Source organism: Pogona vitticeps, chromosome 13, assembly GCF_051106095.1.
Source record: "Pogona vitticeps strain Pit_001003342236 chromosome 13, PviZW2.1, whole genome shotgun sequence".
Taxonomy (NCBI): Eukaryota; Metazoa; Chordata; class Lepidosauria; order Squamata; family Agamidae; genus Pogona; species Pogona vitticeps.
This window is the reverse complement of record NC_135795.1, coordinates 15,656,848-15,682,175: the sequence shown is the minus strand read 5'-3', so window position 1 is coordinate 15,682,175 and position 25,328 is coordinate 15,656,848. Positions and strand designations below refer to the sequence as shown.

At 46.2% G+C, this 25,328-nt stretch overlaps 1 protein-coding gene across 1 annotated transcript in view; it reads right to left on the bottom strand.

Annotated features, from left to right (window-relative positions):
• Positions 1-22,457, bottom strand: part of TNRC18 (trinucleotide repeat containing 18) — a 91,937-nt gene extending 69,480 nt beyond the window's left edge. The window contains 4 exon segments of the mRNA XM_078381265.1: positions 79-204; positions 22,021-22,087; positions 22,089-22,205; positions 22,207-22,457. Coding sequence (XP_078237391.1) covers positions 79-204; positions 22,021-22,087; positions 22,089-22,205; positions 22,207-22,230 — 334 coding nt within the window. The 5' untranslated portion in view covers positions 22,231-22,457.
• Positions 22,458-25,328: the final 2,871 nt, after the last annotated feature.

Genomic DNA, 25,328 nt, shown 5'->3' with positions numbered 1-25,328 from the left:
TTTTTGGGGATGCCATGCAGACACAGGGCGGGAGACCCGAACACAAGGCCCGAGCACAAACAAAAGAGGATGACTTACCTTTTGGAGACTCAAAGAGGCTGTGCTGGCCCAGTTGAGCGAGTAAAGGGCTCCCACTGTTGTGGGGTTCCAGGTGACTCAAGGGAATGTACGACGGATACAGACCGTTTGGGAGGTGGGAGAAGCCTGAAGCAAAGAGGGAAAAGAAGGGAATGGAATAAGGCTTATACGGCTACTAAACTATTAATTCTTAAGACACCTGAAGTCTATTGGTTCCGTTTATAAACAATATACCTGCGCCTTACATGGCTTCACTTTAGAGTCTACCAACACGCCAGTCAACATAGCTTAGAACTTAAGTGTGCATTCACACCAAACCATGATATCAGCCTGATTTCACATTAACCGCCCTGGCTCCATCTTGTCGGATGCTGGGATCTGTAGCTTCTCAAGGGACTTTAAAGTTCTTTTATGGAGGCTTTGAGAACACCGCCGAGAACTACAGGACCGGATCTCTCAACTGGACAATTGACCGCTGTATTCCCAAGACAGAGCCACTGTGGTTAATGTGGAACCCTAACCACTCTAACGGTGTCGCACAGATCCACCCTGCGTTCTCTGCTACAGAGCGCGAGTTCTCCAACATTCAGAGACCTTTCATCCTCTCTTTCGGCAAGATGCCTGAGAGCAATGAAACACCAATCTGCATCTCGCCACCTCAACACACAACAAAACCTCAGGATGGAGCCATGACCGTTAAAGCTGCAAAATGAGCACAACAGATGTTGGGGGAGAATAAGATTAAAGTGCAGGTCAAAAGGATCTCAAACTGTGGCAACTGTCACATCGGTGCACTCGTCACCTCCACACAGGTGCATTTTCCTTCGGTCTTTCAAGAAGCAACCCATTTCCTTTGCAAGTTAAAGGACACCTTCAAGGCTTTAGACGGTATGGCTGTACAAGAGTAGTGAAAGCAGGTAGTTGCGCCTGGGAAGGATCATAAGAATGGGACTTGAGGAGCGATTTAAGATGGAAGAGAAGAGGGGGTGTTGTGGGAGATTGTTCAAGGGAGAATCAAGGGAGAAAAGGCAACATCTTTCAAGAGAAGTTGAGATGTCCATACAACAAGTGGGTAGACAGAATAGCACATGTTAGGAATAACAAACTGGGAAACAGGTGAATTGGAAGAAAAGAGGCCCTGGTTTCATTCTGAAATTGCATGCAAGTCAAAAAAAGAAAGGGTTTATGCCTTTGCAACAGATTGGTTTGGGTGTAAAATGAGCCAACAATGGATTCAGACTTAGGAGGAAGAGTAGAGTAGAGCAACTCTAACCTTCTGATAACATCTCAATAGTTTCTGCTTTGGTTCCACTCCTGGTCAAACACAAGACTTCTATCTGCTCTTGAGATAAACTTTGCAAGAGGTCAGGGGTCTCAACTAAAACATTTAGAATCATAAATCATGTTATCTCCTTCTCGTTGGTCCTGCCGATGACTCCAGCTTCTACAACTCTATACCTGACTGCCCCAGGAGGAGAGATGGAAAGCCAATGGAAAGCACAGGAGCGTGGAAGCTAAGATGTAAGCAGGATCAACCTGTGAAAGCGTTAAACCAGTGGTGGGTGACTTTCCACTGGTTTTCCTTTCTGCCAGATCCGTCCGTTCAGCAATGAATTATGGCCAAAACGGCAGGGATACGTTAGCAATTAGACCGATTCCCCCAAAAAGCAAGTTCCTGTAAACGGTCAACAGCCAGCATCTGAGCATGACATGCAAAGCTTGCTCAACTTTCTTGTGAAACCACATCGGCCATCAGGATGGGCCAGTGGTTGCTGAAGGGAAGCCAGGCGGGTTGCGTGCAACAGAAATCTCTTTGCACATACCCGAGTTTGCTTCCTCCAAATCTCACGTCTGCACACAGCAGCTGACTCAGCCCTTTTGCAATGGAGGAAATAGGTCTAGGACTGTTGTGTCACCCGCCTGCCCCCAACTCTCCACGAAGCTTTGGTTTGAAAGGCTCCAAATCTTGGCCTTGCTTTTAAAAAGTGGGTTTTGTGGTCCAGAGGGCTGTGAAGAAGATGGTCAAACGGAAGGCGCGCTGGGTCAAAATCTGGTCGTGACAAACAGAAAAACGGAAGTATCCCCAGGGCTCGGATCTTGCAACAGAGCAGGGCAGATGTGGACAGACGCAGATAAGAGTTATGCAACCCTGAGCATAGATCGTGCCTTTGCAAAAGAGTCTGTAGAGTTTTAAAAGTGGCAAGGGAAGGGAAGGACGAAGGGGAGGCATTGCTGAACCCTGGCTTGTTTTTAAAATCAGATCCTGCTGTCACTGGGTTTATACACATCACCCACTCGCATCTTTAAATGAATGTCATCTAATTTGATTGTATATCACCAAGGGGAAAAATAGGTAATTGACAAAAATGTTGCAGAAGGCAGTGGTTCCCAACCTGGATCCCCAGATGTTCTTGGACTAGAACTCCCAGAAACCTTCACGACTAGCTGTGCTGGTCAGAATTTCTGGGACCTGTAGTTTAAGAAACAAGATTGGGAACCACTAGCATAAGGAAACAAACAAGCACATATGTATTTGTGTGTTAAGCAGATTGGCCAACGGCCTGTCTAGACCCAACACTGCTCTAAGCTGATAGAATGGCTGTAGATATGGAGAAATGGGAAAATCTTACAAGAGAGCATCATTGTTTGCAGGGGGGGGCAGCTTGGGCAGGAAGAAGAGGAAAGGAAAGAAAGAAGGAACATCCAGTACTCCTAATCCACAAAATATACTGGCCTGACTTCTTCCTGTTGGGGAAGTCAGTTCAAAAACATCTACAAGCCAGGTTTACACCTCGGGGCCAAAGGTTCCCGACTAGCCCTAGGAAGGAAATGGCAGTCCTTCCCCATCAAACCATGAAATGGAAAAATGCTGCATACAGACGAAAAATGTCAGAACCTCCCAGAGGTTGCACAACTGGAAACAATCACAAACATTTAGCAGTCTTGTCCAACAGAGACACAAAAGTCCAGCAACTGGCCAACTTAATGGAAGAAGATTCTGAGCTAGGATTAACACATATTTTCATGTCAACTTCTGATAGTTCAAGGACATTTTGGAAGCTGGGTTAAACATACGTTTATTCTTGTCCCCCATTTTGGAACCAAACACAGTTCCTTCCCCACTTCCTCCTCTTATAGTTTGTGGTTTCTGCAACCAGTTTAAACCTATCTTATGACTGGACCCTTCTTCTTCTTCTTCTTTTTTTTCTTGCTTAATTTTTCTTTCTCTCTGTGTGTGTGGGGGGGGAAGTAAACACCCGCCCTCCATTGTTTGGAAAGCAGAGCTAAGATCAAGATGTTTTCATAGGGCCAAGACTGACGAGCCTGCCAGGTTCCTGTAATAACCGCTGCTTGTACACACAGACTTCAGAACTCGCCTCCTCCCCATTTCTGATTGAAGTGGGTCAAGTTCATTAACCCCATTTGATGGAAGAGGCCACTGAGGAGCAGGGAAGGTTAAATGAGTCATGAGTCAACTCTGGAGAAGCTGGTCTGTCAGAAGCGGAGCCACCAACACCCTGTTGCTCTTAGATTATGTAATTAGGTGAAACAGACACTCATGGTCAAACACGGCCTTGGATTTGAGTAAGCTATCTTTGGCCCCTCTTCTGTTGACTGCTACCTTCCCCCCCAGTGTGTGTGTGTGTGTGTGTGTGTGTGTGTGTGTGTGTGTGTGTGTGCGTGTGCGTGTGCGTGTGCGTGTGTCCGTCCGTCCGTCCACACAGACACATTCCAAAGGTTATTTTCACCATTGGGGGAAAAGTGTATATGACTAGGATAAGAACATGGAAGGAAGAGAGGGACACGGCCAGCTCATCACACATGCCCTTCCGCCATCTTGCACTGAAGAAACAACACGTGAACTTCCCAGTCCTGGGCAGGCAAGCAGGGACCCTTTCCATAGATCCAGCTTGTGTAAATGCTGCTAGACCGACCTTGTTCGGTCAAGAATGCTGTACCTTTCGTTTTATTTAGCCTACGCTAAATAATGCATTATTTTTTTCCGGTGCACAAGCTGCAATCTACAAAAGTGTGCGCCAATGCTTGCTAGTCTTTAGAGGGCCACAAGACTCTTCCTTTTTCTTCTGCACCCCTGCCAGCTCTCTAACACAGTGGTCTCCAGATGTTCTTGGGCTACAACTCCCAGAAGCCTTCACCACCACCTCGGCTGGCCAGGATTTCTGGGAGTTGAAGTCCAAGAACATCTGGAAGCCCAAGGTTGGGGACCACTGCTCTAACAGACAGACTCATAGAGACTTCTGCAAGCCACAAAGTCCGGCTTCCGTTTGTGGTATTTTGGCCAGTATCACCTCGTCTACCCTCTTATCTTCCCTATGACATACTACCTCATCCTCCTCATCAGAGATTCAATGTGGGATCTTATTCCCACACAACACAAAATGTTACTATGGAATTACAAGCCATCCCTAGCCAAGAAGAGCGAGCCAGCATGGTTCAAAGAATTGAGAAACACGGAGGCCGAGATGGTGCACGAATTAGGACTGCAAAATTTTCCTTGCAAATCTTTCAGAGGCTGAGAACCAGCTCTACGGCCTGCCTCTCCCCCTCCAAACCTCCTCCAGAGCCCTTCAAGACAAGCAGATGAGGTGGTTTATTTTGCTCAATATCTTCCTAACTTTATCTTCTCAGTGCCTCCTCCTCCTCCATGGAGTCAGGAACACCACCAGCCTCTGCTTTCAAAGCCAATGTTTTCCCTCTCTTGCCCTGCAACAGGAATCTCTGGTCCTGCCCCACAAAATATGGGCAGGTGAAACGGGGTGTGTGTGTGTGTGTGTGTGTGTGTGTGTGTGTGTGTGTGTGTGTGTGTGTGTGTGTGTGTGTGTGTGTGTGTGTGTGTGTGTGTGTGTGTGTGTGTGTGTGTGTGTGTGTGTGTGTGTGTGTGTGAAAAGAACAGAAATGTCTGCCAGCGGAGACAGGCTCCAGTTGGGGCAGGAATGCCATTACACAGGCCGATTGGAATCCAGCTGCCTTCGAGGCAGGTCTGTCAAGGCACACACAGAGGCCAGTGGTGGGTTCTCCTGGCAAATATCTGCTAAAAGGTTGCTCCCCAGAGGAAGCCAAGCAAAGATTTGCGCTTCAGGAGCTGGCCCAGAAGCAGGAATGTTAGCAAGTCCTTGGGTCTGTATCCAAGACACAGACAGATTTTTAGCTAGCTCCGTGGTTGAGGTCTCTGGCTACCGAGCCAGGTAAAGGTAAAGGTTGCCCTTGACATTTAGTCCAGTCGTGTCCGACTCTAGGGGGCGGTGCTCATCCCCGTCTCCAAGCCCTAGAGCCAGCATTTGTCCGCAGACAGTTTTCTGTGGTCACGTGGACAGCGCGACTAGACACGAAACACCGTGACCTTCCCACCAAGGTGGTACCTATGTATCTACACGCATTTACATGCTTTCAAACGGCTAGGTTGGCAGGAGCTGGGACAAGCGATGGGAGCTCACTCCGTTGCGTGGATTCAATCTTACAACTGCTGGTCTTCTGACCTTGCAGCACAGAGGCTTCTGCGGTTTAACCCGCAGTGCCACCACGTCCCCCAAGCCAGAGGTTGGGTGTTTGATTCCCACTGGGCCTCCTAGACACGTTCCATACAGTCCCTTCCAGCTCTGCCGTTCTAAGATCTGAATCACCAAACTCAGTTAAACAGACCGTTCCTGTCCTTTCGTTTAACTCCTTATCATATCTGGCTGAACAGGACTACTGCCACTGCCATGTTAATAAAACAAGCTAATATTCAGCCTTCAATTGCCGAGGTCTTCATTTTCACCCTTGCCTGAGTCCTGAGCCAATTTTCACATCGGGAAGTTTCATTTCCACTGCCTTCTGTCCGTATTCCCTTGGGAATCCGACCGGGATCACTTGCGTTGCCATCCTCTGCAGACAGCAGCAACGTCATTTTGCCCGGTTGTGCCAAGAACGGATGAAACCACAAGAGACCTCCCTCTGCAGAAATGAACTGAACCCCTGGCGCAGGTGGTTTGCACAGTCCACCGCCTTCGCCACCTCGAGCAGGGCGCACCGCTTCCGATGGCCAGCCGATCCCCACCTCGAAGGGGAAAACGGCAGAAGCTTATGCAGCTTCCAGCTTCGTTTCACGTCTGCCTCAACCACAGCCCGCTGCAAGAAATTTCATCCTAGTTATAACTGATTGATTCACATCAGTCAACCCCCCCCCCGAGGAAGAGCACAAGCCATGGCTCTTGAAAACACGAAGCATTTATAAAAAAACAAAAACAAGCAGAGCTTGGAGAAGTTACGTTTTTGCATTACAAGTTCCAGGGCTCCTCAGAAACTTTTCCAAGACCATCCCTTCATCTCTTTTTTATACAAAGTAAAGAAATGGCCGTGCCAGCAGGAGGCCTGGGAGTGGTCGTTCTGAAACTGGTGGTTTCCAACCTTTTTCAAGCTGGGCCCCCCTTTTATCATAGCCAGGTAACTATCGCCTGCCATGTTTGCATAAAAACTCATTTTCAATGGGGTTAAAATCATCTCTTCTCAGAAAGGAGAGACTTCTTTCTCTCCCCCCCACCCTGAATGTCAAGGAAGAAATTACTAAACAACAGCTACAACATCTATAAGGCAACGGTTGGGAAACACTGCCTGAAACCCATCGTTCACTTATTGGTAAGAACTGTCACTGCTTCTCTTTTAGTTACGAGGATTCTCCGGCTGGCTTACAGTGCAATTAAAACCCAGTAAAACCATTCGGAGCATCACGAGGTGGTAAGCAGCAGAGCAAACTTTGTAACTGGGATGGGGGCAGAGAGGGGAAAGGAGTCCATCTGGAAAACAAACAGATTTAAGCCAATGAGGAGGTTATCAGCTGGCATCCTCAGGACTCTAAACAAACCTCCCTTGAGTGCGGGTGCCATATCTTCCTTTTCTTGGGGGATGGGGGGTGGATGGTACCCATAGCCTTGAGCAGAGTGGGTGGGAGACGGTGGCATTTGCCATGCATGTGGAAATCACTACGGACAGCACTGTTTACACACAAGTGAGCTTGCTCCGTTTTTGTTTTTAAAGGGAATCCTGTTTTACTCTGGTCCCGTATCATTTGGGGTTTTAAAAAGTTAGAAATACCACCCTGAACAGGCCAGGAGAGAATGCTGTCCTTTTCAAACTGGCAAAGTATGTTCCAAACGTATTTGTGAAGGCTTTCACAGCCGGGATCTAATGGTTGTTGTGGGTTTTTCCAACTCTTTGGCCGTGATCTGAAGGTTGTTCTTCCTAACGTTTCACCAGTCTCTGTGGCCGGCATCTTCAGAGGACAGAAGACAGGTTGCTGTCCTCGGAAGCTGCCGGCCACAGAGACTGGTGAATCGTTAGGAAGAACAACCTTCAGAACATGGCCAAAGAGCCCGAAAAACCTACAACAACCATTATGTTCCAAACGCCACCCTCATCTAGTATCAAGGACTGCTTCTGAACAGTCTTCAATGGCAGCCCCACACAGAAGTCATTGCGGTAGCCCAGCCAGGATCCTCTCAGAGCACGAGCAACAGCGGCCTAGCAGCAACTTTCTCGATGCAGAAAATCCTTCCCATAACCAACAACAACCATTTTGGGAGCATGGGGGGGGGTTGGGCGGTGGTCGGGCTGTACAAAATTATTAGTTGTATTGATTCATGGCATTATGAGCTGCTTTTTCACTTCTCTGCTTGTTGGTTTTTAAAGTGGATGCTTTTCGTCATTTGAAATATTTTGATTCGGGTGATAGTTTAAATTTGTATTTTTTTTTTAATGTCTTAACTTTGTGAGCTGACTTGAGTCCTCTGATGGGGAGAAAGGTGGCTTATCAATAAAAGCAGGAAGGGTGTCAGTTCTGAATGCTAAACATCTGCTAATTTTCAGCTCAGGTCTACCCTGTGCATCTCAGGACGGCCGACCACATACTCTCCCTCCAAGGATGCAGCAATCAGAGGTGATGCTCAGTCCTCTGCCCACCTTGAGCATCTTTCCAAAGCTATTTGGCAGAGGAGGAGGGGAAAACCTGGCTTGAGAACCACATTTGAGTGCCTGGCTAAGCAGACTCTTTCAAGCCATCCACCAGATCAGCTGGCAGGGCTCCCCACGCAGCCATCCCTGTTCCTCCAAGTAGGTCTTCGGAGAGGAGACAGCGGAAAGAGATTGGGGAAAAAGAGGGCAGGCCAAACCTTCACGCCAACTGTCACTCCGATTATTTACCCGAGGGCTCAAGGATCATTGCCAACTGGCTGGTGCCACTGGCGAAAGCCTCTATATTTGGCACTGCCCGCTTTTGGAGGAGCCTCCCTCCTACCATGGCAAAAGATCAAACAGAAACAGAAGTCAATTTTGCTTGCTAAACCAGGCTTCCTATTTTTGTGAGCAGCTCTTACTAGGAACACACATACACTCTCATGGCGTACGACAGCCAGATACGCCGGATCTGGACCAGCAGTAGGGAGATGCCCTCTGAAATCCAGGTCTCCTGCACAACAAAAATTCCAGGCAGCTTTGTATCAACAAGACGCTTCTAGCCCTTTTGATCTCCCTTCCGAGCAGGTCTTTTGCACAGTCAATGGTTCTCAATTGCACATCCAAGATAAGACCACCAAACAATACACCGTAACATGTAACGCTCAAGATGCTTTTCCACATTTGACAAGGTTTTAGTTTTATTTTGAGAAATTTCCCCCCCCAAAAAAACAAAAGGGCCCCCCAAATCCCCCCAAAATGACTCCATCTGAAAGTGACCACATTAGGACTAAATATAATTATTTCAAGGTAACTATTTGTAATGACGTCTTCGATTGTTATACTTCCTGCTTTTAAATGTTGTGACTCGCTTTGTGCACTATTAGTGTAAATAAACAAATTAAAAAGGTGATTTTGATATTTTGTAAAAGTATTGTTGCCCCCCCCAAAAAAAAACCCTTTGTAGTTAACATTGTTACAGAGAGGGAGGGAGAAAACACAGCCCAGTGATTCCGGCTCCACTGTACCAATCTGATCACATTGGAAGCTAAAGATGCCCACCCCTGCACCTCAGGGGGGCTGCGATAACACCTACATTCTCTCTCTTAGTCTCGAAACAAAAAGGAACTTTAAAAATTGGTGCTTGCTTGTATCTGAAAAAACCAGTGGTTCTCAAACTGGGGTCCCCAGATGTTCTTGGACTAAAACTCCCAGAAGCCTTCACCACTTGCTATGCTGGCCAGGATTTCTGGGAGTTGTAGTAGAAGAACATCTGGGGACCTAAGGTTGGGAATCACTGCCGTAAGCTCTCTAAGTGCCGCCTGATTTATTTGTTTGCTTTTAAATGGGGCTTGGAGGTCCCCATGGGGGGGGGCTGAGGGACCCTCAAAGCCATTCTTTTTTCCCCATACCACAAAGGGACGCTTAAGCACGCTTGCGCTGGAGACAAGAAATCATCTCCAGAGTGCCACCAAAATGGCTCGCCCCGGATCCTGGCTGTGGATCTCCGAAGCGGTGAACGGCCCTTGCGTGACGGGAGCGCCCAATCCTGCTGGCTCCCTAAAGTTCTAAACACCTCTCGTGTCAAGCCTGGAGAGGCAGAATAATAGGAACAGGGTTTATAGAGAGACGTTGAGAAAAGGGGAAAGACTTGTAGAATAGTTCGGGATGAACCTTCTGCCTCTTCACTTCCAGCCCTTCTGGCGACCGGCCATCAGTCATAAATATTGATTACTGCCCATCAGGCCTTGCATTTAATTTCTCTATAGGAAGGAAGGCCCAGGGATACCTCGGGAGGCGGGTCTACCTGCCAGCGACTTGGTCTTAAGTCACCGTGGCTGAAAATAGATCTTTGTGTTGTCCCCCTCCAGGGCATGGCTAATGAACCCGTGAAAAAGTAGGGAAAGTGCTCATTCCGGCAGGTACGGCCAGAAGCTTGGAACCAGTGAGAAGGACATCAGGGGCTTGAGCCGTCCACTATCCTCATGTCTCTGAGAGCAACAACATTGTTTACTCTGATTTTTGAGGAAAGATTGGATTCTCCGTTAATTGGAGAGCATTGTCGGGTTGCAAAGCACCGAGTTCAAATCCCCCACCAGCAACAGCCTTTAAGGTGGTCTGAACGCCAGCCACACATTTCCCATTAGCATCTACAAAGCTACTATGATGCCTTATATATAATACATCCAGACTGTTAATACACCTAAGGTCAGCGCTGTTACTCTCCTCTGATGGCATGTTTTCCCAAACTTTACCTGGCAGTATCAGGGACCGGAGAGAAAATGTTTGTATGTGCTCTAACCACTGAGCCACACACACCCCTCAGTCCTGTGCGACTTCAAAGATTTAATGTGGCTCTTGTGGACTACACTCCGCATCATCAGATGACGGATAGGTGCTCTCCTCTTTGAAAATGATACATATACGGTTACGGAAGGTGGGACAATAGAGCTATGAAATGTGTAAAAGCGCAGCCTATAATGGGACAATAAATCTCGAATGTATTCAAGAGAAGTACAGTGAGCATTGTGTTATCTCTCTCGACGGCCAGTGTGAATATTTATAAGGAAGCAGAATTCAGTGCTGCCATAACTAGCCACCCATGGCCTTTCTGCCCTATGAGTTCAACTTGGGTCATGCGAAGTTCGCAAATGCAGAGAGAAGACTCAGGAGGACGTTCCACCTCTCAGACACCTCACCTGGGGCTCACCTGGGAGAAAGGCCTAGACTGGAAGGCTATGAGGCCTAGCTAGGCCTAGCTTTTCCCAAGCTTCCTGTTTCTGCCCCAGGGTCTGCTGGGAGCTAGGCCAAACCAGGCCTCCAAGCTTTCCCTGTTTCATTGCTTTTCACTACACACACCCTTGCAAAGCATATGTAAGGATAACGTAATATAGGGGTTCATGTGTCAAGCTAGGGTTGAGAAATCCAGGTTCATTTGAACACGTAAAACTTTCTGGGTCACCTCGGCCCAATCACCTTTGGGTGGAACTACCTCGCAGGGTTGTTGAGAGGATCATTTAGAGCAGAAGAGAATATGCCTCCCTGGGAGTAAAGTGCAACAGAAAGGAAACCAAAGGGACCCTTTACCGGATGAACATCTGATCCAGCAAAGCTAAACAGTGCGTTCACTCGCCCTCCCTCGAAGGGCTTGTCGTGACAATAAAAAATACGGCAACCACCACAGGCGCTGCTGTCATCGACGCCTTGAAGGAAGGGTGGATTGCAAACACAAGGAACATAATTACTTAATTACTTAATCATTTTAAAGCCAGAAGAGCTAATCGGCTAAAAAACATCTCTAAGCCAAAAAAAAGAAGGAGGGGGAGAGAAAGAGAGATCAGCAAAAGGGAGGGCGGAAGCACGTGTATCAGCAGCTGGTCTTGCATAGCATGTCAGCAGCGCTGTAGCGCTACAGCTGCGCAAGAAAAGGTAGTGTGAAAGAATTATGCGCAAAGCATGGGCGCTTCCGGAACACAGAAGAATGGAAAGACAGAGGGGACGGGAGATGGCAACGCGGACTTATGCCAGCCACCAAAAATCAGATTCTACGTAATTTCCAAGAGATCAGCCCGAGATTTTAGATCCCCAATCACTGGACCATCGAATGACTTCCTCCGTTGCTTTCGATTATACTGCAGAGACGAAGACAGCTCGAGGCAACCAGGAGCGGGTTGGTGTGTGTCAAAAAATCTGGGAGCTCCATTCCTGCTGGTGAGAGGGATTTGTAGTTTGGAAATAATAACTTTTCCCCAGCTTTGTTAGGTCTCCAATACATGTATGGCTCCCCTGGCCTGCAGGAATTATCTCCTTCAAATAAGGGCTCATATTTTACTACTTTATACACACAATCTGCTCTCTCATTCTTTTTTTTAAAAAAAACTTCCTGGCCAAATGTACTAATTATAACCCAGGGAGCTTCCCAAACAACTTTAGATGGGAAGTTGTCAGCCCTGTTCCAATTTTCAAAGCCACACCTCCTGATTGCCTGGAAATTACACACACACGCCCTAGGTGAACATAAGCTTGAATGAGGCACCCTGGGCTTTTTGAAGGATTCTGCCTGAAACAGATAGGATCGGGTTTTGTCTTCTTTGGACCCGCTAGACAAGGCCGGGAGGAATGACATCGTTACGGAAGCTTTCGTGTTCCAAATTCATTCCTAAAACTTCCTAATCCGCCAAACTAAGCTTCCATGCTTAACGTTGGCGCAGGTGTCTCTGGAAACAAGGCACATGCTATTTAATGGTGCCATTACAACATTTTAGATTCTGGAACTCTGTTGAGGGTTGAATGGGCAACTTTGTTACTTTATTTAATTAAAGTAATAGATAATTAAAGTGGTACATCTCAGTGGGCTGGAGCGCGACGAGCCTGGCTCCTTACCATTCTTCACATCCCCGCATGTAGAAGACTTAGCCTCTCAGGGAAAACTGCTCTGCTTAAGCTTCTCACTGACAAAATAGTTTGCTGGGATATGAGGAGCCCTTTTGTTACAGTTAAGGCATAACCACCTTTACCTGGTAGCTGTCTTGACGATTCACCCTGTAGGTCATTTCACAGTCTACTGTTAGAAGCGGACCTCAAGCTGAGGGATTCTGGCCGCTGTGACCCAGGCTAGAAATGTTTGCAAGTTCTGAGGCTGGGTTACAGAAATCTGGCCTCAGATCCAGTTGTAATTGAGGACTAGTAACTTGCATTGCCTTACCAGCAAGTTTGCTTTAGTGGGGGGGGGGGGAAACAGTCACTCTGTTTCTCCACATCCCTATGCAAGAGTGACCACCTTTTTTCAACATTATTTGCACTTTCAACAGCTGGATGTGTGTGTGTGTGTGTGTGTGTGTCTTTCTAGCCACACAAAGTTCCTTCCCCAATTCCTGCCTTTTGCAAATCAGTACGTATTCCTGGAAAGTTAACAGCAACACTATATTCAAAACAAAAACGACTCAGCTGCTCGGGCATCACAATAATTTCCACCTCTCTGATCCAAGAGAAATGAATGGTTTGCAGGATAAAACATCTTTTTTTAAAAAAAATGTGTGCAGGATAATACATCTTCCAAAGGCCAGGTTTTAAAATGACGAGCATCAGAAAAGTGGTTGCATCCTGCCATTTTTAAAGGGAGTCTTTACCCAGACTAGATACAGTTGATTTATCAACCTGGACTATACAGACAGCAGGTATGCTAAGAACAGTCGCTGCTCAGCCATTTCAGAGGAAAATGTTTAATCCACTGGGGGGGGGGTTGTTAAAAATCCTTGCTCCCCATCTATAATGCAAGTTGAAACTGCCAGTGGCAACGGAAACAAAGATCTTGTTTAGACAGGCTACAAATTATTGAGCGACAACCCAATCTCTATTGAAAAAAGCTGTGTTAATAGCCCTTGATCAACAGGAAATAGGGAAGACACGTTATAGAAAAATAATTGGGGGTTGGGGGGCGGATGAACAACACAAAATTCTAAGAATTATATCCAAGGTTAAGGTTGTAGCATTGCTGGAATGTCTTCAAGGACACAGAATGATCATTTTTAAAACACACACATATATAAATATAATTTTGTCACCTTTCTATCCCACCTTTTTGCCAAACAAGTCTAAGGCCTACACCCTCTTATCTATCCCCGTGAATGGGGTCAGGTGAAGAGAGAACGTGATTGGTTCAAGGTCCCCCAAAGAATTTCCAGGCTAATCAGGATTTGAACCCAGGACTCCTGAACATTTACACCACACTGGTTGTCAAAGCCATGGCTAAAGTTGCTCTAGCACCATCAAATGCAACATGTGGGTATCTAAAATATTTGTACCTGGGCAAAAAGATGCTCATGTCTACATACACACAGAGAAGGATTTGATCCTTGTCATTTTTAATTCTCCAAAATAATACATCAGTGTAATGAGGATTAAAATTTCATAGCTGCCTATTACCCCAAAACAGAAGATGATAACTATTATAACTCAACAGATAATAAAAACGTAAGACCAAAAACTTTTTAACATGCATAGGAGGAGTCCACGTAAGTCCAATGGAAATCCTCTCTAGCACAATGAGGACTAGAAGCTCAAGTCTCCTTTTAAAGAAAAGTACATGATGTTCTGTTCATTTTTACCCATGTTTTGCCTGTGAATATGTAGGGCAGACCTAGGAAACAGACTGGCCTGTGAACGAGCTTTATGTAGGCTGGCAGATGAAGGGGTTGTTAATTTGTGACTACAATAGATATCTCGTCAAAGCCACCACATCAAACACACTGAGTCAGGTTGCAGTCCTGCAGCACCATGGTTAAAGTATGTAGTCAACAATGTTGTTACCTCTTGCATTTCTGCCCCCTTCCCTTGTCGGCCTCCAACATCTCTCTCTCACCCAACCATGTGCATCGGTAACTGCCAAGAGGGGCCACACCCCATGTACCCAATGAAATGGGCTATGGTCCACCAAAAGTTACACCTAAAGGAACACACTGCTCTTTAAGGAGGCACAAGACTCAGTGGCCAGAATCGTATTAGTTACCTCCCTAGAAAGCTACCGTAGAACAAGTTCCACTGAAAGACACTTAATTTTGAACAGGCAGATAGAAGATTGCAAGTACTACCTGTTTAAAAACATCCATTCTCGATTCGAAGCGTATCTGTTGCTGCTTGCCAAAATCTTGTTACAAAACAGCACATGGGTAAGGGGGGAGCAAGCAAGCAAATTTCACCGTTTCCTGACTGTTACACACCTGGGCGCCCCAGTGAGCGTGCAATCAAGAGTGTGACCCAGGTACACAGGACAAACAGCCAGACTGAACATGCACACCGGTTATGAAATTTCTGCAGCAGGGCCCGGATGGCATTTTAGATGTAATGCTGGAACAAAAATTCCCTTTGCGCCGACTAGACTTGGCAGAGCCATGACAGCATTTTTTTTTTTCAGTTGTGTTTTTCAACCGTACTCAGAATGCCGAGGCTTAGACAGGTATGGTATTTAGGAACAATCTTTATAAGATATAATTGGAGGAGGTGGCAATGAGCTGGCAGAGGCAAGCCTGAATAGAGGATGTTTCTTGTTTTGTTTTTTGTTTTTAAATGATTCTGAAACGGTGCCACTGTCATCACTTTACTGCAGGGGGTGGACAACGGCGGCTCCTCCAGATGCTCACGGACTACAACTCCCATCGCTCGGCTAAGAGGAGGAAGCCTGGTTGCTGTAGACCAACAGCATAACTGTGCAACATTCACTCCCTCCTCTAGCGGGCAACCCTGCCCATCTCAACCGAGCTCTGGAACCGCCACGGCTGCCCTTAGTGAAACAGAAGCTGGCTTACACTAGAGTTGCAGCCTCTTGATCCATCCAGGTTGATTCGGAACTCAAATCCTGTTGCATAAATCCTCACCTGCACAAGCTGGTGACGTAACCAGCCTTAGGCTTTTATTACTGATTAAATGTTTCCTATGTATCCCCTCCAAAGGTTCCGAGGCTCCACTGGGAAAGCCTTGGAGGACCTCAGAATGAAGGAAGGAGAAACTTTTGACATCCAAGAGAGATGGGCACAAACTGCCGAATCAGATGACTAATAGTTTCTTATTCCCCATGCTTTTAAGAAAACAAACAGCACAAATCAGGCTGCTGAAATCAAGAACACATGGGGGGGACCAGGAATGTAATGATGGGGAAAACTAAATATGTAACAAACTTTAGCATCCATGGCTTTAAAAAGGCAAGGATGTTTATATAAAATGTGTATTTTGTATTGCAAAAAATCCTTCTCTTTTGCATTTAAGAACTTGTGTTCTGCATACAGTAAGAAGGGTTTTAGGCAAAATACAAGTTGTTTGTGTAAAATAAAAAATTTTGCCCAGAAAACACTTTTGTGAATTTTTTGTAAAATATGTGCCAGAATGTTTTAAAAAATGCAAGTGATTGTACCCAGCAGAGAAGAAAATGTCTGCAATGTTTCATTTTTGCTGGTGAGACTAAAATGAATGAAGACTTATATCTCATGCAAAAAGAACAGTGTGTGAAAAGAAACACACACACATTTCTGGTATTAAAAGCAAAAAGGGTTGTGTCCTGACACACTGGAAAAAATGGCCAATTGCTCTGTGTGTGTGTTTCTTGATTTGTTTTGTTTTCTGTTATTTGTTGCTATACAAAAGAGGAGGGGGCACTTTTTGGTCATCTGTAGCATCTGCACTCACAAAAACACACCAATTTTGCCATTCAACTTTGAATTTTGCGCAAAAGCCCTTGTGTTTCGCATTTAAGAGCCTGCATTCTGTACCAGATTGTTATGCAAAATACAAGGTTCCTTTCTGCACATCTTAGTAGTACTTTATGCAAAATTACCTCTGCAATTTATTTCGCAAGAATAGTGAAATGTTCTTGTGCAGCAAAGGGGTGGGGGAAAAGGTGGTCCCCGCAGAGGGACTGCACAGAATCTCAACCAGCGAGGGAGAAAACATTTGTGAGAATCCAACACAGGAAAATTTATATCAAGAAGGAAAAGAACGGTGTGTGTGAAAACAAATTATCCTTTCTGAGATTGAAAACAAACTCTGGGGATGAAGAAGCCATGTTGAACTGCTATGGTCTTTCTAGAGACATTCAGTTTGCGCTGGAGTGTGAGCTGTTTGGTGGGTCGCTGCCTTCTAAGTCTTGTGGTGGGTTTTCTGAAGTAGACATCGCAACTTAAGTCCCCCACACCCCGCAAGACCATCCAAGAGAAGGCGAGGCAGGCTATGGTGAAGAGAACCATCTCTGGGACCTCAAAGAACCCCCTTTTCCCCAGCTTCAACCTCCGTTGCATATACATATTTTTCTTTGTATAAGACGCCCCCCACTTTTCTAATCCAAAATTAAGAAATCTAAGTGGATCTTAGCAAGTGTAGGGGGAAAGGGATCAAAGCGCTGCAGGATCGCTTTGATCCCTGCTTTTTCTCCACTTTTTTTTGTTCCCGCCTCAGCTTACTTCCGTGTATAAGACAACCCTCAATTTTTATTCTAAAGATTTTAGACAAAAGTATAGTGTTATACACAGAAAAAATATGGTAAGTCCTGAGGACCCCTGCCCACTGGCCGCACTCCCAGGAACTGAAGTTCAAAACTATCCGGGGGGCTCAAATTGGAAGCATCACCGTCTTGCGGGACAATGACAAAGGGTTAGACTTGTGACACTTCTTCACAACAGAAGGGAGGGATGTTACACCCCCGGTGACACAAGATGGTCCAGCCTTTCCCCCCATAGCTGGGCCCCAAGGGACAAGCAAGGCCTCTCTCTGTGTGTACAGCGGGGATACAGACACACTGCAGCTCTTTACGACACACAAGGTCCAGACACACACAACCCATTTTTTGCCCAGGCGTTGTTCTTACACATCATGTCAGCCAAACAAGTCTATTTCTACCGGTTCGAGAGGAGGGAGAAGATGGAAGGCATGAATCATATCTGATCCAGGGCCAGCAACGGTGGCTCCCCATGGTGCTCATGCTGCGCTCTACCCCAAAAGCCATATGCTTTGCGGTTTGTTTATTTGTGTGCTGGTTCATTTCTGCCCCCGCCTCCTGGGATATAGGCAAATTCCAAGACGACAGCTTTCAATAATACCTCCAGCCCCAAAACAAGCATCTCAGCATCACCAGCAATGAAGAATGCAAGGCACAGCGTTCCTTTTATCAGGTACCATTCATCACAGCAATCCGTCCTCGCTTTTTGGTCCGAACCTCGGGCAAAACAGAAGGGCTCCTGTGCCTGGCAGCCTGAAACAGGATAACACAGATGCCAGGTGTTGATGAAGAAACTGTGTTGACTGGGGCGCCACCACAGACAAGGCTCTGTATCCCATTTACACTCAGCAGGGAGGAGACACAGACCAGAGTCTCTAATTACAGCTCTAAAAATAGGACAAGTTTAGACAGGAGTAGACAGGTTCGTTTAGACACCTCATAGCCCTTCTGTGGCTGAAAGACAGAGGCATAAGGATTGGGTACAGCCCTGATTATGTATGAGCAGAACACTATATTTTTTTTAATGACAGAACTGCAGGTAGCCTACGTACGGTTTCCCATTCGAATATCTACACATGCAAAACTTTGGCAGGGCTGTTACTTCCCATTCCGGAGTGATTGCTTGTATATGCGCCCACCAGATTTCTGTGGCACAGACCTTTCTCAATCATCTATAGAGTTTCATTTAAAGAAATAGAAAAACCTTGACACGCCGACCTTCTGCTCGCCTAGAAAGCCAGGCGTGCTCGCCAGTGGCGACTAGCAACACCGCTTTGGGCTTAGACTGGGCCAGAGGAAAAGGCGGGTCGAGGACCATCCCCAAGCATAACAGCGGTGGCATCAGGAAACAGCTGAAAAGCAAGCTAAATATATAAGCAAGACGCCTCCAGAAGGAAAGAACAGCGAAAATATCAGTGTTAAAATAACCCCCAGTGCCGTGCTCTGCTTGAGGTTGTCTGGACAATGGGTCCACCTTTTTTAAAAGTCTCGAGTTTATCCCTGGAAGGTGGCAGAACAGGGAGTGAAGTTGATGGGGGGGGGGGGGAGAGAAACACTGTTAAATACAAGGCTGTTTGCTCATGTGCTTAGTTTTATTGCTTTTCATTCTACACCTCTTGTTTTAGCACCTGGGAAATTGAAGGTGCCACCTATTTGAAAAGGCAATAAATCTTCTCTCTCAGTTCACCCCCAGCCTTCCCATTTTTTTTGCAGATGTTGGCAAATGGGGTTTGCAAAATTTCAAAGCCCCCCACCCGACCCCCCGGCTGGTGGGACGAGAAGGGGGAGGCGACGGCACAATCTCCCAGATGGCAAACCTGGTCACCTCCCAACCCAGTAAAGTAAACTCAAGCGTCACCTTCCCCACATCCCAAGGTTTTGAAGAGAAAAATCCACCTTCGGCTTTCAACAGACCTCAGTGGCGGCGGGGTCTTCCAAAGGACGGGGAGCAGTTTAAAAAAGAAAGAAAAACACCTTGAGTTTCAGGCACGCTTTTCCATTTCAAGTTGGAACGCATCTGCTAAGAGTTGGCTGTTGTTTTAAAATCAGATCCATGCTCTGGGCAGGTCCGTCCCAGATAGGAATTTTAAATCTAATTTGGAAAGGAAGACGCAGGGAAGCTGGCTGCTTCAAAGTACCACCTTAATGGGGGGGAAAGAGCCTCAAGCACTTGTAAATTTCCCCCTTGCGCCGCCGTTGAGAAAGGATTCCTGTTCTTCTCTTAAAAGAACTGGGGAATATTGATTCCCCCCCCTTTTTTTTCTGTCTATGGGTCTTTTATATATATAAAAGACTGCATCTGAATCTTAATAACAGACCCTATTGCAAAAAAAATAAATAAATCCATCCACTGCTGAAATGAAACAGATTTTACCCACATTTTAAAAGCTGGCTCTGAGAGTCTGTAGATTCGCACTCTGAACTGTCCTCTATTATGCGCTCCTCGCCTATATACCCCCCCCCCCAAAATTAGAGAATAAAGTCTGGGGAACAAGACATTTCTGGGAAGTTTTCATCTGTTCTGAATTGCGCACCCGCACACACACGAACGAACACACACACACACGAACACGAACACACACACACACACACACACACACACACACACACACACACACACACACACACACACACACACAAGTGCTATTTTGATTTTTACTGCAGGCCCATCCTCTTGTCATAATGAATTACAGCTTGATGGGTTGGGGGTGGGGGTTGCCTGGGACGGAGATCTTTATGGAAGAAAAAAAACAGACCAGGCCTTTTGTATGTTTATTCTTCCATTGTTTCCAGCTAATGAGAGGCCAATTAAATTATTTTTTAAAAAAAAAATAAGCAAAGATGTTTCATTAAAAAAAATATCCTGACCATACAGACATACTTAGCAAAACCTTCCGTGTTCTTTGACCACATTATAAATAATTCTTTCAGCAAAAACAAAATGAAACTAAAATAAAATCCTGACATCATCTCGTTATAAAGGCTTTTCTTTTCTCTTACACAAACCTTTCAAAAAAAAAAAAGAGAAGTTCATTTTAACAATCCAACACTGAAAACAAACAAGAAAGCTGGCTGCTTCTCTGTAATCTACAGACTTTGGCCGGCAAGATAAGAAAAGCTTCTAGGGCTATTTTCAAAGCAGGCCCTTTTCAGAAAAAGCGTAGGTGGCACTCCACCCCAAACGTCTGGTCGCATTCCATGTTTCTATTGTTTTATTGAACACCAAGTTTTTCCATCCACGGAAATCGTCCACAACAAAAGCACCCCCCCCAAAAAAAAACTTGCAAAACACATTTTTGCAATTGAAATAAAAACATTAAGCCTTGGTCCGCCAGGGATCTGATTCAAATGTTGCCATGGTTTAAAAAAAAAATTTAAAAGGTGATACAGATGAAGAAACAAGAAGTTTAAAAATATTAGCAATGTCTGCTGTTGACTTAAAACTTAGAAGGATTGGCCCAACATTTTGCTGAACTTCTCAGGCTTATTTCCAACATTCTGACCGCCACTAAAAAGGATCCTCTTCTCCCCCCACCCCACCTCATAGTCCTACCTGGGTTAAGACACAGGGCAGAGAAGGAAAAATCAATCCATCAGTCATAAGGACTAGAAACATTTGTAAAACTGCCCCCCCAAAATAGTGAGCGATCCACAGGAGATAAAGACGGTGTGGCTAACCTGGCGAGATGAACGAGAATGAAACAGCCACCCGAAAACAACTTCCAGAATGAATCAACCCACCACCCAGCACTGGTGATATTTGACCATTAGAGGCATCATCTTCCAAGTCAACCAGGACCTTGCTTAAGGAAGCATTCTCACTCACTCACTAGGCACAGAAATAGATTTTTAGACTCTTCCTCCCAGGCCAGGTCTTAAAAGGAAACAGTTTATTTCAACAGCAGAAGGAAAAGGTGGCGATTTTGGTCTTTTTAGTTCAGACAAGGAGGCCTTGAGAAAGAACAGGCTAAAATAAACCCAAAGTCTATTTGGGCGCTTGCCAGATGAAAGCTAATTGGCTTTTTTTTTAAAAAGAGACTGGTGGGTTTTAAAGGGTCTGTTCCCTGGGATTGAGAAATCAGGTTGAGCCCCCCCCCCCCACAGTTTTCTGGCATTCTAGAAAACGGGTGGGTTTTGGCACAAAAAATAAATAAATCTGGGTTTCTCCTGCTTCTGGGAGCAGCAAGAGAAGAGAGCCTTCCTTGGCTCACAGAGTGCAAAGCTTTCTTGTTTTATGGTCCGGCCATTCACAGAAATGCTCTTGTGTGTGATTATAAGGTATGCACGGGGGGGGGGGGCTGGGGGTGCAATGGGGGAAGGGACTACTTCCACAAAGCCATCTAGGCCAGGGCATTACAGAACAGGTTCCTCCTACCTACAGGATTCATAGAGGGAGGTCTGGGAGCCTCTTCGGTGTTTTCTCTCTTGGGGAACAGAGGTGGCCAAAATACAGCCTGAATAGAAGGGGGCCACCTCCCTGATGACCCCCCCTTGGGGAAATTGGCCATGCATGTATAGGGTGGGTGACCCTCTGTGTCTATTTGCACGCCCTCCAAGACCGTAAATAAAGAACTTAGGTGGTATAAAGGAAATGTATATTCTATTTTGGGCGAGAGGCTTGGCCCCATAGGCTGGAAATGGGATCCAAACAGGCTGTAAACCTCTCTCTGTTGGGGTTTTTTTTGGAGGGAGGGGTTTCAGACGCAGAGAAGAAAAAAATTGTCCATAGTTATATTAAGGGCCCTTTTTGCAAAGTGAAAAGCACTCTGTGTCCCAGAATAGGACAAACTTGGGGGGGGGGGCGGCAAAGGCTGATTTCAGAGTTTCATCTCCAAGGGGGAGGGGGTCCATTAGATGAAAAGGTGCAGGCCAGAGAAGAGGGTCAGGGTACCCCCCCGCCTGCCCCCCCAAAAACATCTAGCACCCTAACACACACACAGAGAGGTTTCTAAGCAGAAGATGATGGTTCCGGACGCCTCGCGAGCTCCCCTCCACCCCCGCCAAAGACTCACCGGAGTGGGAATGCAGGGTGAGGCCGGAGGCGAGGTATTTCCCGGGGGGCAGCGGCCCCGGGGGGGGGCAGCCCAGCCGCCAAGGGGGCCAGGCGGGCCGGGCCGGCTCCGGCCGCGACGCGGTGGTGGCTCTCCATGGCCAGCCCGGAGAGAAGCGGCGGGGGGACGTGGACGGCGCGGGGGGGGGCCGAGGTCTCTTCCATCCATCATCCGCCAGCCCAGCAGCGTCCGCCGCTGCTGCCGCCGCCGCCGCCGCCCTCCTCCTCCTCTTCCTCCTCCGCGATCCTCAGAGGTGTTGGCAGCCCCCAAAAGCCTTGGTCCCCCTTTCCGACGCCATCCTCCTCTCCTCTCCCGGTGCGCGTCGGCCTTCCAGAGCAAAGATCCAAGGGCGCCGTGCCGGCAGGATTGGGGCGCGCTCCGTCGCTTTCGGGGTTGCTTTTAAATTTTTCCTCCAATATTTAATATTTTTTTTGTCTATTTTTGTTCGCTTTGCCTAAAGGTGCGGGTTGGGAAGGAAAGAAGAGAGAAATGAGATTGGAGATATAAGAGATAGAAAAGGGGGAGATAAAAAGGGATACACCCTAAAAGGGGGGTCGCTTTGGAGGGAGGGGTTGGCTTTCTTTAAAGAAATAAAAATCGGGAAGGGGGGGATCATGCCTAGGGGGGAAAAAAGGCGTCTGGCTTCATTGTCGTGAGCCCCTCCCCAAGCCCAGCTGAATCTCTCTTTCTCCCCCCCCCCCCCACTTTCTCCAAAAATAGGATGATGGCGAAGGGGGAAGCGCAGGAAATTTGAGATTGTGGTCGCTTTATTAAAAAAAGGTACAAAATGGGGGTTGCAGAAGGTATCCCGCCTGGATCCGAGACTTGCTGTAAAGTAGGTGCTCGGTTTATAGAGGGTTACTCGCAAGTAAGGGCGTGTATCGGAGTGCAGAAATGCCAGCCCCAGAAAAAAACTCACGAGCCTTGTTTTTTTCTCTACTGTGGTTTTTAAAAAAGGCAAATATTCGGGCAATGCTGTTTTTTTTTTTCTACAAAGAGAGCGGGCAGGCGGGGGAAACCTCTTTTTTCCAAAAGGTCTGGAGGTCGGCATGCTTTTACTCGTGAGGAACGCTCTATCCCGTTTGCAATACCGAGCTGGAAGGCTGCCTAAGATCCACCGGGCGGATCGGGGCCACAAACCTAACCCTCGGAAGGCACACAAACACACACACACACTGAACTCAACAGGACTTTCTTTTGAGGAACCGGGGAAGGACGGGGAGAGGATCGGGCCCCACATGTTTGGCGTTGAAACCCCTCGGCCGATTCGATCCACGTTTACCCAGGAGGAAACGCTACTACTAGGGAGCAAGCCTCGCTGGACTCTATGGGATTTTACTTCTAAAAAGATCTGAGCAGAATGTGTCCCTTTCTTCAATCCTGGGGTGGGTGGGTGTTTGCTCTTGCTGGATTTTAATTTTAAAATGAAATAAAATCTTACGAGAGGCTGCAGTCCTGCTTTGGACCCTTTTATGCCTTCCTTTTTATCTTTATTCGGCCTGGCGTCTCCACCATACACATTTTTCGTCCCCAAAATTCTTGTTTTAAAAAAAATCAGAACGGCCCGTCCTCAACATTTAAAAAGAAAAACCGGGGGGGGGGGTGTTTCTATCAGCCTAAAACCGAAAATAACTCCTGTGCACATTTTTTTAAAAAAATCATTTTAACCCTGAACAGTATTTAATGTTTGACCTTTTACGCCTAATTTATAATCTGGAACAGAGCGGCATCTTGAGATATTTGAAATCTAGCTTTAGAAGAAAACTTGAGCTTTATTATTTTACCTCAAATTAAGATTTTTATGTAAGATTTCGTCTTAGATACGCTCTATATTCAGAAGTAAGTCGCCTTGAATTCAGGGAGAGTTACTCTCAAGATTCTTATAGGATTTGCAAATGTGTAGGTTTTCCCCCTGCAAAGCAGAGAAATTGACTAAAAATGCGGACATTGACGAGAAATTTCTGGTCACTTTCGTGTGAATGCGAAATTGACTAGGTACCGAAGGGTGGGAATGAATGGGTCAATCTATTTCATTCCTCGTAGATGTACAGCCCTAGACATGTTTACTCAAAAATGTAAGCCTCACCACGTTCAATAGCACTTACTCCCGTGTAAGACTGCTCCCGAAAACCTCCAGCTGAGCTCGTTGATTGCTAGGGCAATGGGCTTCCAAAGCAACAATTCAGTTAAAAATCAGAAGCAAATCCAAAATTCTTTTAAAATACCTACAACTCCAGATGTTTTGAGCAAGTAATTCTGGTTACTTCCCCCCACCTAAAAAAATAATTCTAAAATGTTTATAGTTTACTCACTAAAAAGAATTGATGGAAGAGAAATGCAGGAAGGAACCACTGGTCAAATGGAAGAATTATATTCCTCCCTGTCCCTGCCGCCACTCGTTCGGCAGCCCTCTCAAAAACCAGAAGATCAAAATCTGTACTCTCCACTAGTTAATGTTTTATACCAGAAAAACGTAAAAAAAAAAAGAAAATACAATGGAGTTTCCTGTAAGCCCTTTTCAGGTGCCAGGTGATAAAAATCAACCGGTCAAAATCCCTCTTAGGTCCTTTTACTAGGTTTAATTAAGAGTTTCTTACTTTAATCTAGGTTTAGTTAAAATTATCACGGGGAGGGGGTGGTTATCAGACAACCACACACACACCCCTCCGGTCTCGGCTCCATTTTTTTCCCAGCGGTGGATACAAAATGTAACATTTGCTTTGATTTCCTTTTTAAAAAAAATCAATCAACATATTGGTGGCATTCAGTTTAAGCCCCTATAGAGCGGCGCTGGTCCCCTTAACTATTTAAGCTGACTCTGCCTCTACTTCGGGGGGGGGCTTATTCTTCATAAAATGGTAATCCAAACGGAGGTGGGGGGGGGAAGAGTTTTGTTTTTCCATAGGATTTTTATACGAATTAAAAAGAGAACATCAACGGGAGTGTGGGAAAAATGCAGCGTCTTTACCAACGCTTGGGTTATAGTTTTATGGGGAATCGGGGAGCAGAATTTAATCCTACGTCTCTTTTTTTTTCCTTCCAACTTTTCCTTTCCTTGGTCATCTCAGCTCCTCTTCTCCCCCCCCCCCCCTTTGCAAGCCGCCCCACCACTAAATATGGCTGAATTCCGAAGTTTAATTAAAAACAGGGGCGGTTTTTTGTTTCTTACCTTTCAGGCTCAAGAGAGGCAAAATTAGGGGGCTTGGGGGGGATGTGGAGTAGTGATGGTGTTTGCTGTTTTTTTTTGCCTTAATCCTTGTTTTTTAATT